General features: G+C 40.1%; 1 protein-coding gene across 6 annotated transcripts in view; it reads right to left on the minus strand.

Annotated features, from left to right (window-relative positions):
* The window catches only part of LOC126106608 (uncharacterized), a 182,144-nt gene that overhangs the window by 46,770 nt on the left and 120,356 nt on the right, over positions 1–15,018 (minus strand). For all 6 annotated transcript variants that reach the window (XM_049912952.1, XM_049912953.1, XM_049912956.1 and 3 more), the window contains exon 6: positions 7,421–7,693. In XM_049912952.1, the coding sequence (XP_049768909.1) occupies positions 7,421–7,693 (273 nt within the window). The remainder of the gene's footprint in view (positions 1–7,420; positions 7,694–15,018) is intronic.

The raw sequence follows: 15,018 nt of genomic DNA on the forward strand, positions 1-15,018 counted from the left end.
TTCCAAATTCTTACCCATGCTGTATTTCACTACATTTTATTATTCACACTTCCAATTTACAGCCTACTGGTAACAATAGTGTAACTAGTCCACAATTAAACATTTTACTCAATGTAATATTCATAATTTATGATACCTGCAAACTGAGTGCACTCCAAAATTCGACTCCGCCAAAATGGTTTGTTTTTCAATCAACATACCTCATCATTCTCCAGTTTTCAAGGAACATTTGACTTTCCCAGAAACTGTGTGTTTCAAAAGTTACACTTATTCAAAATTATCATCCTCCAGAATATTCAAACCAAAATGTGTAATCGGGCTAAAACTGTGCTGTTATAGTTTTATGGCCCTGACCTTCTGTTTCCAGAAATTAATAACTTTCCCAGAATAACAAGTAACTTTGTGATAAAAATCTATTATGAAATTTAATTTTCCAGAAAATTCTTGGTAGGCTTAGGAAAACTGGTGTACCTTAAAACTTCCCCCTCATAAAATGGCATCCACCATTTATAACAATTTAAGGGGATGCAGCTTATTGGTAAACATTTACTTCACTGCCTATTGTATCTTTGTATATTTTACTTCTAGCTCTTTTATGCTGACATCTAAAATGCAGCTGTCTTATATGTTATCATTTTGTTGTTTTTGAACCACGCACTTCATTATACTGGCATTGCACACAAAATCACAGCGTCTCATCATCAATAATTATTTATTATTATTATTAGAATTAAAAAACAGTCTTGGTTGCAATTTGTTCTTTTATTAACAACATGTTTCGCCTTTATGGGACCATCTCCAGATTATTTTAAAATTTTTCTTTTACAACTCATTAATAACAATAAAATGGCTCTGTGCTAGACTGAAGCATGCGAAAAACCAGACAGATCTGCCGCAACCTTTCCGCATGCTTCAGTCTCACACACAGCTGTTTTATTGCTTTTAAAATGTTGCAAAAGAAAGGTTTAAGATAATCCAAAGGTGTCACACAAAGAGGAAATGTGTTGTTAATAAAGGAACAAGTTGCAACCAAGACCGTTTTTTAATTCAAATTTTCGACATACAGCCTAATTAGCAAAAGAAATTTTAACTATTATTAATCATGTCTGGCGTATTCATATGGTCACCAATCCAAGTAGTAACTGGACCTAACATTGCTTATTTTTGATAACCATTAGAACTCTGTGTTACTGCATTGATAAAGCTGTGTGTCGACATAGCATACAACGTTTATTATTTAAGACCAAGGAACAGCTAACTACTACAAATCCAAAGAGTAAACATATATATCACTGAACATAAATACTCTGAACACTGCGTGCTGTCACTACATCTACATCTACATCTACATCCATACTCCGCAAGCCACCTGACGGTGTGTGGCGGAGGGTACCTTCAGTACCTCTATCGGTTCTCCCTTCTATTCCAGTCTCGTATTGTTCGTGGAAAGAAGGATTGTCGGTATGCCTCTGTGTGGGTTCTAATCTCTCTGATTTTATCCTCATGGTCTCTTCGTGAGATATACGTAGGAGGGAGCAATATACTGCTTGACTCTTCGGTGAAGGTATGTTCTCGAAACTTTGACAAAAGCCCGTACCGAGCTACTGAGCGTCTCTCCTGCAGTGTCTTCCACTGGAGTTTATCTATCATCTCCGTAACGCTTTCGCGATTACTAAATGATCCTGTAACGAAGCGCGCTGCTCTCTGTTGGATCTTCTCTATGTCTTGTATCAACCCTATCTGGTACGGATCCCACACTGCTGAGCAGTATTCAAGCAGTGGGCGAACAAGCTTACTGTAACCTACTTCCTTTGTTTTCGGATTGCATTTCCTTAGGATTCTTCCAATGAATCTGAGTCTGGCATCTGCTTTACCGACAATCAACATTATATGATCATTCCATTTTAAATCACTCCTAATGCGTACTCCCAGATAATTTATGGTATTAACTGCTTCCAGTTGCTGACCTGCTATTTTGTAGCTAAATGATAAAGGATCTATCTTTCTGTGTATTCGCAGCACATTACACTTGTCTACATTGAGATTCAGTTGCCATTCCCTGCACCATGCGTCAATTCGCTGCAGATCCTCCTGCATTTCAGTACAATTTTCCATTGTTACAACCTCTCGATACACCACAGCATCATCTGCAAAAAGCCTCAGTGAACTTCCGATGTCATCCACCAGGTCATTTATGTATATTGTGAATAGCAACGGTCCTATGACACTCCCCTGCGGCACACCTGAAATTACTCTTACTTCGGAAGACTTCTCTCCATTGAGAATAACATGCTGCGTCCTGTTATCTAGGAACTCCTCAATCCAATCACACAATTGGTCTGATAGTCCATATGCTCTTACTTTGTTCATTAAACGACTGTGGGGAACTGTATCGAACGCTTTGCGGAAGTCAAGAAACACGGCATCTACCTGTGAACCCGTGTCTATGGCCCTCTGAGTCTCGTGGACGAATAGCGCGAGCTGGGTTTCACATGACCGTCTTTTTCGAAACCCATGCTGATTCCTACAGAGTAGATTTCTAGTCTCCAGAAAAGTCATTATACTCGAACACAATACGTGTTCCAAAATTCTACAACTGATCGACGTTAGAGATATAGGTCTATAGTTCTGCACATCTGTTCGACGTCGTCACCACTTCAATGCACGATCACCACGTCACTTCCCTGCTAGTGTCAACGATATTTGACATTTGAGAAACATGGCATTCCAGTCACTTGATCATTTGCTTTATGGGGCCCAGTGTAGTATTTTGTGAACTGCCATTGATTGCATGTTGTGGTGGAGTCACGTCTGCAGTAGTATCCACGAGTTTGTCATTCGCTGATTGGTGTGTATGATTCATGACGGTCTGGTTGCTGGTTGGTGGGTGCTCAGTTTTCCAAGTAGGTGGAGCACCTGCATTGCCTGTGGCAATGGATGAGCTGCAAAATGTGGATTTCAGGCAAACCACAGAGACTGTGCAGCAAACATTCATAATGCTGACCTTTAACATTTTTTCACCCCTGTTGAGGATTTTGTAAAGTCTGTCATACGAGTGGTTTGTGTACTGTGTCGTGCCAAATAAGGACTTGGTCACATATTGCTGCTGTTGTTGTGATCTTCAGTCTGAAGACTGGTTTGATGCATCTCCCCACGCTACTATAATCCATGGGAGTCTCTTCATCTCCGAGTAACTATGGCAACCCAGATCCTTCTGAATCTGCTGACTGTATTCATTTCTTGGTCTCCCTTTACAATTTTTATCCCCACACTTACCTCCAGTACAAAACTGGCGATCCCTTGACGTCTCAGAATGTGTCCCATTAGCCAATCCCTTCTTTCAGTTGTGCCACAAATTTCTTGTCTCCCCAATTCTGTTCAGTATCTGCATATTAGTTACATGATCTAGCCATTAATCTTCAGCATTCTTCTGCTAACACCACATTTCTTAAGCATCAATTCTCTTCTTGTCTAAACTGTTTATGCTCCATGTTTCACTTCCACAAATGGCTACACTCCACACAAAGACCTTCAGAAAAGACTTCCTAACACTTAACTCTGTATCTGATGTTAACACATTTCTCTTCTTCAAAAATGCTCTTCTTGCCATTGCCATTCTACATTTTATATCCTCTCTATTTCGGTCATCATCGGTTATTTTCCTATCCAAACAGCAAAACTCGTATACTATGAGTACTTTTAAGTGTCACATTTCCGAAACTACTTCCCTTAGCATCACTTGGTTTATCTGACTACGTTCCATTAATGTCCCTGAAAACAAGATGACAACGACTTATTTGGCCCATGATGCTACAGGGCGGACATGCAAGATTTGCGCCCATAACTTGGAGATGACATTTGATGCATCAATACAGTCAATTAGGTGTATTCTCCAGGAATTCACTTGGTCGTTGTATTGTTTGCCCATATAAGAGATCAGCTGCTGTAGCCTTGACATCATCTTTAAAGGGTGCACGGAGGCTCACAAGCACATGGGTAATGCTTCCATCCAATGAGGTGACTCGCAACAGTTTAATGCTGCTTTTAATTGCTGGTGCAGTCATTCCATTAAGCCTGTTAGCTGCAGCGTGGTAAGCTGAAGTGCAGCTTACCAGCTTCACGCCAAACAGAATGGTGTTTTAAACAATGAACAACTGAAACTGGTGGCCATTACCTTTGGTGACAGGAAGAGGTATGCTGAAACAGGTAACATATCCTTGAAAGAATATGGCTGCCACTTTTTCAGCAGGGAAGGCTTCTGGCCAACATGGATTAGGGTCCATGGCTGTGAGACAGGAAGTGGAACCTTCATACGGTGGTAATGATCCCACTAGGTCTAAATGGAGGTGCTCGAATTGTTGAATGGAGGTATAAATGTGCCTATTGGTATGGAGGTATAAATGTGCCTAGTGGTGCTTTGACATGTCAGATTGTTTTACTCCTCTGCCAAGGAATGTACTGTCACACAAACAGTTTGCAATCCTTATCCACACCTGATCACATGAAAGAGTGCTTCACAAGATTCACCATGCGTAGACCCTTGGACACACGAAGTTATGCAGTGACACCATAGCTTCATGTTGAAGCTGCAAGGGAGCAAACAGTCACATCTTTGCGATTGAAACATCACAATACATCTGTATGTTAACCGATGTTACTGCAGGCACAGGCTCTATTCGTCGCTGTAGCATGGTGTCTATCGCTGTTGCTGCATAAAAGTGAGGGGGGCCCCAAGTGGCCAGATGCGCTAACATCATAGTTTCAGTGACGACAGTTCTCACTTCCACTAAAGCTACTTCTGTCTTGATGGTCCACACAATTTAATTCTTCGGTTGTGGATCACCTATAAACAAGTCATTTAACAGAGTCATCAATTGTGCGGGATTACATACGAAATGATTGTAGAAATTTATAATGCCAAGAAACAGCAGCAGTTCCCAGACCATGTCTGGCCATGGATATTCGAGTATGGCTCCCACACCCTCTTGTAACATCAAGATTCCTTTGTCACCAACAGTGTATCTGAGGAATTGCACATCTTTCATTTCAAACTCTCACTTCAAAATGTTAATAATAAGTCCCTGCGAACAAAGTTGGTTGAAGATTTGGCAGAAATGCTCCACATGTTCCGATTCTGAAACGGACATCACCAAAATATCGACAGTATACCTCCACGAAACGTTGGAACGTTTGTGGTGGTGCATAGTCCAAAGGGCACTCCCATAAACTCAAAGAAACCGAACAGAGTAGTAATGGCAATTTTGTCTATATCTTCGGGCATGACAAGTATCTGATGATATGCACACACAAAAGATGTATTTGCCATATACGTTGTGTGCAAAGTCTTCAATGTGTGGAATTGGATACCCATTTGGATTGTGCTCACATTGAGTTGTTGGTAGCCACTGCACAGACATCAACCATTGTTCTTCTTTGGTACAACCTGTAACAGCTCACCCCAGATACTGCTTTAGGGTCGACAAATTCCTTATGCAATCATGGACAAAAACACTTTTTTTACTACCGTAAGCTTTTCAGGTAGTAATTGATGAGGCCATGAATGGATTGAAGGTCCTGGGGTAGGGAGTATATAGTACAATGTGGTATGTTGTGGTTCGTACAGTAATACCAGTGACACAGCACAATCTTCCATAGTTGGTTAAACTGGTAGGAGTGTTGGGGTTGGTAAAACACTATAAAATGACAAGAAATTGGCCTCCAGACAAGGGTGGCTCGCATCTGCCACTCCAAATTATGCCTTAGATCTAGAAAGAGAAACACGTCTCACAAAACCATACATTACATCAAAGAATTGTCGACGGAGAAAAGGTGGTGGTCACTGCAGCTGCGGCATGGCAGAAAAGCAGCTGGACACACTGACACCTCTGCTCCCGAATCTAACAAAAACTGCTGTTTCATGTATCACTTTATGACGAATAAAGCGAAAGCTGCCATTCAATAAGCTAGACGCTGTTGTCACTGACTCACCGTAGCAGTCCCCATATCACATAGTGTATTTCATTTCCATGCTTCCAAACCAAACTTCTTCTGGTACCAACAGATTTTTGTTGCTGTAGGTAACTGACTGCATCTCCTTGCCAAGTGATGGCACTGTGTGCATCAACAAGGGCACAATGTTTGCAAATTGGTGACTTGTGGCATAACTTATCGATTTGCACTGATATAGATATGAGGGGCACTACACAGGTGCTATCCACCTGTGGGCATACAATTGCAGCATTTGTGATAGGATATATCTCTGAAATGCAGTTTGAGTGAGTGCATCTAAAATCACTGGCGCACACCGTTAATATTTCCTGCACTTCAGGTGGTAGTTGTGACAGCCAGATGTTCAGTAATATATATCATCATCACTGACAGCATTGCTCACAAGAATCCACAGGCAATGAAGCAACTACCAGGGTGTGCACTCTCTCATGTCGTCGGTACGCCTTTTCACCTCAAGCTGCATCAGGTGGGTGATCAGAGCACCCTTAATCGCCACACACTGATTGAAGCTCGGCAGCACAACCATAATGTCTTGCACCTCCATAGCTATGCCCTTGTTTAGTGCTGTGACAAGGTAGCTGTACCTAGCCTCATCCCCTGTCACCTGCACCAACACAAACTGCGAGAACCATAATATAGGGCTTTGCTGCCAGAACGGTACGGGTTTAATCCAGACTCTGCTGATTATTGCACCTATAGGTGGCTCGATCGTAGGTGGTGTGTGTGGGGGCTATGCGGATAATATTCATAAAATTAACACAACTTGAAATATTATGTATTTTAAAGTTTTTTATTTATAATACTTGATAAAATTCAATTTTAATGCTAGGTTAACAATGCAGAATTCCCCAAGATTCTATGAAATTCCTCAAATTTCCTAATTTTTCCAGGTAAAATGAAATTCCCAGAGAATTTGAGATTTTCAAGGTTTTTCAGAAGCATTGCCACCATCTTCATGGAAATTTACCATATTTACCAAGCCACCCTCATATCTTCTAAAAGAGTTGCAGGGTCAGTATCCTATCTAGTTTATCATCATCATCATCTGAATATATTAGGCTTTGACCTGTTATCACTACTTACCAGTCCAAGTTCTTCCACCTGCTTTTGGGGACCCTTATGTTTTTCATCCTGTTGGTTGGTATTCGTACAGTGCTTTTAGTAGTCTGTCATCCTCCATCCCACTGATGAGGTTTTCCCATTTCCTTTTGTATTCATCTATTGTTTTTTCTTCTTCTTTTTTTTTTTTTATTCAGAGGTATTAATCCTAGTTCTGCTGTTAGTTCTTTAATTACGTTTCTATCTTTTTTCGTATATTGTGCTCATCATCTAGATTTGTACTGTGTGCAGTTATTCAGGTTTTGCTACCACACATACAAAAACATATACAAGCAATAAACAAATTACTCACAACAGTTGGTTTGACGGCAGGTCGGACAAACTGGAACTCCGCGAGTTGCCTCTCGCGCTTTGTCTGGGCTTTAGACTTTGGTGGCGGGACGAAGTTGAATGTTCCAGATCCGGGTGGCACGGGCTGTGGCGGTACATACGGCTGAGCTGGTGCCGGAGCTGCCACAGGTGCAGGAGCGGCTACGGGAGCGACTGGCACAGCGGGGGTGACAGCTGGGTGGGGAGGCACCACAGGTGCTGCAATCGGCTGCGACGGGCCGACTGGGTAACTTCCCTGTATGAACAGCGTCTTGCTTAATACATGAGGAAACAGAAAATAAAGTGTCTTTTACAAAATTAAAAGAACAATAAGTATGTCCCTTTAATTGTGGCAAACCTTTTCTTTCAATGTAACAGAGCAACATAACCCCTTTGTTGGCACATTGTTCTGCACAATAGTCAGAACTGATATGAACGGTCTGACTTATATATTTGCTTCCACATTCACAGGGGATATTATAAATTCCAGGGACCCTGAGGCTGAGGCTGTCCTTAACAGGGCACATCATCTCCTTAATTTTCTTAAGACGACAAAAAGTCGGCCTTATACCCTGTCTACACAGGACTCTTCCTATTTTACTGCATATAGCGCAACAATAATTGATGCGGCAAGAAAACCAAGAATGTTTAACGTATCACTGCCATTGGGAAAGACTTCATTCTCAGATTATTTCATCTCTGCTCAATTTCTTTTAAGAGGAATTTGTAAAATTTTCAATAAAATTCTTGTTTCTTAAGTTTGTTTGTTCATTTAGAATACTGTATTTATACGAGTATAAGATGACCCTGAATATAAGACAACCTTTTTTAAGAGGCTTCCCACGAAAAAATTTTTATTTTTTAACATATTCTGACTAATCAAAATTACAAACTTTTATCGATGCAAAGTATCTGCTTGAAAAGTTAACACAACACCTATCCTAAACTTGTGCCATTTATTGGTTATTTACATTTTGATAATACAAGGATAAATAGAAAAAAACAAAAACGAATTATTTACACAAATTTTATTTACACTGCCTTTCTTGTGCACTTAGCCTGTTGTCGGGGGTATCATTACTTTTAATCATCATCGTAGTCATCCCAATGGGACAGTTATGAAAGTAACGACTTTGCTGTCACAAATATTTGACCGTTTCTTCCGAATATGCTGGGATTTCTGATGTGGTTATTACAGAGGGAACTGAGAACACAACTTGCCGCCCCCCCCCCCCCCCCCCCCCCTCGAACACACAGTGGGTTTTGCTTCTATACTGACTTGAGAATGTCACAATGTCTCTTACTCTCAAACTGGCTGCTGCTCTCTCACTGGGTGTGTGGAAGCAGCACCTGACAAACACCCTTCATTTCTATCATACCTCATGGTGAGATTCAGCAAAATTTCTGCACAAAAAACGTGAGTACATCACTGGTACAAAGGTAAACTTTTAGCACCTTCTGCAGAAATTTATGCTATTGTTGAGTATTTGTTCAATTTTAAAGCCAATTTGATTCCGGGTACAAATGATTTCAGAAAAACTGCGGTTCACACACGGTCGATGTTCATAAAAAAGCAAAAGTATGTAGTATACATTACCAAGCTTGGCTGCATGAGAAAATTTGCTGGCCACTTGCTACTCCCATCCCAGCATTAACCATAGTTCTCAGCCAAGCTGGTGTCACTGTCCCCCCCCTGCCAACATTCTGTAGTGCTGTGCTTGAGCAATAGTGAACCACAGATCCAGGTCATATGTAACAACAGCACCTAACACATTAATCAAAGACCACAATCACCAGTCAGTCTAATTCTTGAACTTCCACTCATCTTGAAGATAATATCTTCCAAAGGTGCTTTCCACTGTGATTTATTCTTGTAACAACAATTGCAGTCAGTTTAATGTGATTTATTTCATTTGTTAGGAATTTAATTTTGGATTAATTTTCTTTCTCATTTCACCCAACAGTCATCAACGTGTTCTAAAGCTGATTAAAAGTTGCTACAAGGCATGTTTTTTTAAGTAAGATCCGTTTTGTTGTAGACACTAGTAGTTCACGCACATGCTGCAACGAGTGCGTGTGTCGCGTACCGGCGGCATGCCTTGGGAACAACTGTGCTCAGTTTCATCTCTGTAGCTAACCTGTACGGTTCTGTTCTGTGCTTTCAAAATGTTTTAAGACTCTCAACTCACTTGTCGCATGTGAGGTTCACTTCAGTGATATGGTTTTTGTCAGCAAGGAACCTGTCTGCTGCAGAAATTCACCAACAGATTTGCGAAGTGTACGGTGTACTGTTGTGAGTGAAAGCAAAATGTGTATGTGGGTACAAGAATTCAAAAATAGCTGTGACAACTTCTATGATGAGGACCACTCTGGTCACCCTTCTTTGATTACAAACGATTTGGTGGCTTCATTGAAGCGTGGATTCGTGAGAACAAGCGCTTCACAATAACAGGTCTCTCAAAAGAATTTCCTGACATGTCGAGATCAGTGCTTTACAACATTGTTTCTGAACACCTGAAGTTTAGGAAACTGTGCTCCCATTAGGTCCTGAAACTCCTAACAGAGGACCACAAAAACCTAAGATTTGAGTGTGGGATGAAGTTCTTGACTCGTTATCATGAAGAAGATGACGACTTCTTAAGTCAGATTGTAACTGGAGACGAAACATGGGTTTCGCATATCACGCCCAAATCAAAGCAACAGAGCATGGAATGGAAACACATACACTTGCCTGTAAAGGTGAAGGCCAAACAGGCTCTGTCCCAGCACAAAATCATGGTGTCGGTGTTTTCGAATAGGCATGGTGTTTTGTTGGTCGACTTCATGGGATGAGGAACCACTATCAATGCAGAAGCACACTGCAAAACCCTGAGAAAACTATGCAGAGCGATTCAAAACAAAAGACATGGCATGTTGACAAAGGGAATTGTCCTTCTCCATGACAATGCAAGACCTCGCACTGCAGGTCAGACCTGCCATTTATTGGACAGTTTTGGCTGGGAAGTTTTAGACTACCAACCCTACAGTCCTGATCTTGGACCAAGCGATTACGATCTGTTCCTCCACCTCAAACGATACCTCAGTGGCAACCGTTCCAATGACGACGACGATGTGAAAACGGCAGTGAACACACTGTTATCGGAGCACGTGGCAAGTTTTTATGAAGAGGGTATTTAAAAATTGATTGAGAGGTATGATATGTGTTTGAACAAACTTGACAGCTATGTCGAAAAATAGAGTGACGTATGTACTTTCTGAAAATAAATTTTCTTTTTTGAAATGACCTTTGTGTACTCACGTTCAAACGGACCTTACTTAAGAAACATGCCTCGTATTAACTTAAATGTATTTCCCCTGTATTATAATATGTGAACAGTGACTAAATTTTCCATTTGCAACCCAGCTGGTAAATCATCATAGTGTCTCGTAATCAATAAAATATTGCCTTGCGTTCAGTATCAAGTAATGGTTTTTTAGGACAAGATTTTCACCTTTGAATGTAATTTTTACATAAAAAGCAACCTAAATATCTGTAAAGGGTAGCCATAGATGTATGAGAAATTTTAGGCAAACCTGTTCAAATGCAACAGAAGCTTGTTAAGTTTATAGAATTTAATGTTATATCTTCCTGTGTTTCACAAAACTGTCAATTTTCAAGCAGAGCATTGATTGTTGTCAGGGCTAGTTCATAATTTCTTGCGTATCTCTTGCACTAGTACCTTGTATCAAATGTCAAGTGACTGTTCGAGCAAGGTTAGTACCGTATCGAGCGGTTCTGCACATCAAGAACTCTTGAGTCTCTTCCAATACAAATATTGTTTGCTAAGCCCTGCTCTTTGGGACTGCTCAAAATAATTTTTACAAAACCTCAATAGCAAAAGCTTCGTCTTTATATGTAAGATAATCACTATATTAATCTATTAAACAATGCAAAAATGTTGGCCTCTGCAGCAATAGTATCGCATAGGTTTCAAATCACGAAACTGAGAAAAACACATCTCATAACTGCATAAATATGGTATTATTCAGATCTGTTTGGTGTGGGTAAAGTTTTCTGTTTCTTTGAGGATGATGAGCTCTATCTTTTATCAGCAGTGTATAAAAACTACAAGCATTGTAAAATGCCTCTTACTTCACAATTTTGCTCTCAATGAATAAAAGTAAATTAAAAGACAAAACCGCACTCAACCATATGCAAAATAAAGAGAAGAACAAATACATTGTCTGATCTTACTGAGGGCAAGTACTTGACAAATCCTGCACGCAAACCTAAAAAACAGATTCAGTCACAGAACACAATAAGAGCACACATATACGTCATTCACTTTGGAGTTTATAGACTAAAATGCAACAACTGTGAAACAAATATGGTATTTACCTGACAACAGAACAACCCTGAATATTAGGTGACCACCTTCCTTCTCTTCTTTCTTTCTTTCTTTAAGGGACTCTTCGACAATTTTTTATTTTTATTTTTAATATATTCTGAATAATCATGCACACAAACTGTTTTACTGATATGAAGTATGTCAAGATTGATTAAAAAAGTTAACACAATTTATTGGAAACCGTCATGATGTTTGATTTCACTTACAAACATCACCTAAGCCATGGTAACCGATATGGACAAAGCTTTGGCAAAATAAATCACATCTACATCTACGTGATTACTCTGCTATTCACAATAAAGTGCCTGGCAGAGGGTTTAATGAACCACCTTCAAGCTGTCTCTCTACTGTTCCACTCTTGAATGGCACGCAGGAAAAACGAGCACTTAATTTTTTTCTGTGCAAGCCCTGATTTCTCTTATTTTATCATGATGATCATTTCTCCCTATGTACGTGGGTGCCAACACAACGTTTTCACAATCAGAGGAGAAAACTGGTGTTTTAAATTTCATGAGAAGATCCCGTCGCCCACGAAAAATGCCTTTGTTTTAATGATTGACACTCCAATTCACATATCATGTCTGTGACACTATCTCCCCGATAATACAAAATGAGCTGCCCTTCTGTGTACTTTTTCGATGTCATCCGTCAGTCCCACCTGATGCGGATCCCACACCGCACAGCAATACTCCAGAATAGGGTGGACAAGTTTGGTGCAAGCAGTCTATTTTGTAGACCTGTTGCACCTTCTAAGTGTTCTGTCAATGAATCACAGTCTTTGGTTTGCTCTACCCACAATATTATCTATGTGATCATTCCAATTTAGGTTATTTGTAATTCCTAAGTATTTAGTTGAATTTACAGCCTTCAGATTTGTGTGACTTATCGCGTAATCGAAATTTAGCTGATTTCTTTTAGTACTCACGTAATAACTTCACACTTTTCCTTATTCAGGGTCAATTGCCACTTTTTGCACCATACAGATATCTTATCTAAATCATTTTGAAAGTCGTTTTGATCATCTGATGACTTTACAAGACAGTAAATGACAGCATCATCTGCAAACAAGCTAAGGCGGCTACTCAGATTGTCTCCTATGTAGTTAACATAGATCAGGAACAATAGTGGGCCATAACACTTCCTTGGGGAATGCCAGATATTACTTCTGTTTTACTCGATGACTTTCCGTCTATTACTACGAACTGTGACCTTTCTGACAGGAAATCACGAATCCAGTGGCACAACTGAGGCGATACTTCGCAGGCACGCAGTTTGGTTAGAAGACGCTTGTAAGGAACGGTGTCGAAATCTAAAAATATGGAATCAATTTGACATCCCCTGTCGATAGCACTTATTACTTCATGAGTATAAAGAGCTAGTTGTGTTTCACAAGAATGTATTTTCTGAAACCGTGCTGACTATATTTCAATAAATCCTTTTCTTAGAGGTATTGCATAATGTTTGAATACAGTATATGTTCCAAAATGCTACTGAAATCGACGTTAATGATATAGGCCTGGAATTCAGCGGATTACTCCTACTTCCCTTTTTGGGTATTACACCAATTTTCCAGTCTTTAGATACGGATCTTTCTGTGAGCGAGTGGTTGTATATAATTGCTAAATATGGAGCTATTTTATCAGCATACTCTGAGAGGAACCTGACTGGTATACAATCTGGACCGGAGGCCTTGCCTTTATTAAATGATTTAAGCTGCTTTGTTACTCCGAGTGTATCTACTTCTATGTTTCTCATCTTGGCAGTTGTTCTTGATTGGAATTCGGGAATATTTACTTGGTCTTCTTTGGTGAAGGAGTTTCAGAAAACCATGTTTAATAACTCTGCTTTAGTGGTGCTGTCATCAGTGACTTCCCCATTGTTATTGCGCAGTGGAGGTATTGACTGCGTCTTGCCACTGGTGTATTTTATGTATAACCAGAATCTCTTTGGGTTTTCTGCCAGATTTCGAGACAGAATTTCATTGTGGAAATTGTTAAAAGCATCTCGCACTGAAGTACACACCGTATTTTGAACTTCTGTAAAACTTTGCCAATCTTGGGGATTCTGCATTCTTTTAAATTTGGCATGCTTTTTCCTTTGCTTCTGCAACGGCGATCTGACATGTTTTGTGTACCATGGTGGACCAGTACCATCACTTATTAATTTACGTGGTATGTATCTCTCAATTGCTGTCGACACTATCTCTCTGTAAACATTCCACAACTTTTCTACACTTACATGATCAGATTGGAAGGAGTGAAGACTGTCTCTTAAAAAGGCATTAAGAGCATTTTTATCAGCTTTTTTAAACAGATATACTTTGCGTTTCTTTTTGATGGTTGTAGGTGTTACGGTATTCAGCCTAGCAGCAACTGCCTTGTGGTTGCTAATCCCTGTATTCGTCACAATACTCACTATTTGTCCAGGATTATTTGTTGCTAAAAGGTCAAGTATGCTTTTGCAATCATTTATGCTTCGACTGGGCTCATGAACAAATTGTTCTAAATAATTTTCTAAGAAAGCACTCAGTACAATGACGTTTTATGCCTGCCGCCGGCTTTAAACATATAATTTTTCCAGCATATTGAGGGTAGGTTAAAGTCACCACCGACTATAACTGTATGAGCAGGGTACCTATTTGAAATGAGACTAAAGTTTTCTTTGAACTGTTCAGCAACTACATCTTCTGAGTCGGGGTGTCGGTAAAACGATCCAATTAACAGTTTAGTCTGATTGTCAGGTATAATCTCCACCCATACTATTTCACACTAACTACCTACTTCAATTTCCCTACCAGGCAGACTACCTCTGACAGCAATAAATACCCCACCACCAACTGTATTTATCTATCCTTTCTGAACACTATTAGATCGTTTGAAAAATTTCAGCTGAACTTATTTCCGGCTTTAGCCAGCTCTCTGTAGCTACAACTATTTGAGCTTCAGTGCTTTCTATTAGAGCTTGGAGCTCTGGTTCTTTCCCAACACAGCTACAACAATTTACAACTACAATACCAATCGTTTCTTCAACTACCTTACTGTGTTTTACCTGCCCACTTTCAGACAGACGTCCCTTCTGTGGTTTCCTGAGACCTTCTAACCTAAAAAACTGCCCAGTCCCATCCACACAGCCCCCACTACCAGTGTAGCCACCTTCTGTGTGTAGTGGACTCCTGACCTATGAAGCGGAACCC

Source organism: Schistocerca cancellata, chromosome 10 (genome assembly GCF_023864275.1).
Source record: "Schistocerca cancellata isolate TAMUIC-IGC-003103 chromosome 10, iqSchCanc2.1, whole genome shotgun sequence".
In the NCBI taxonomy this organism is placed as follows: domain Eukaryota; kingdom Metazoa; phylum Arthropoda; class Insecta; order Orthoptera; family Acrididae; genus Schistocerca; species Schistocerca cancellata.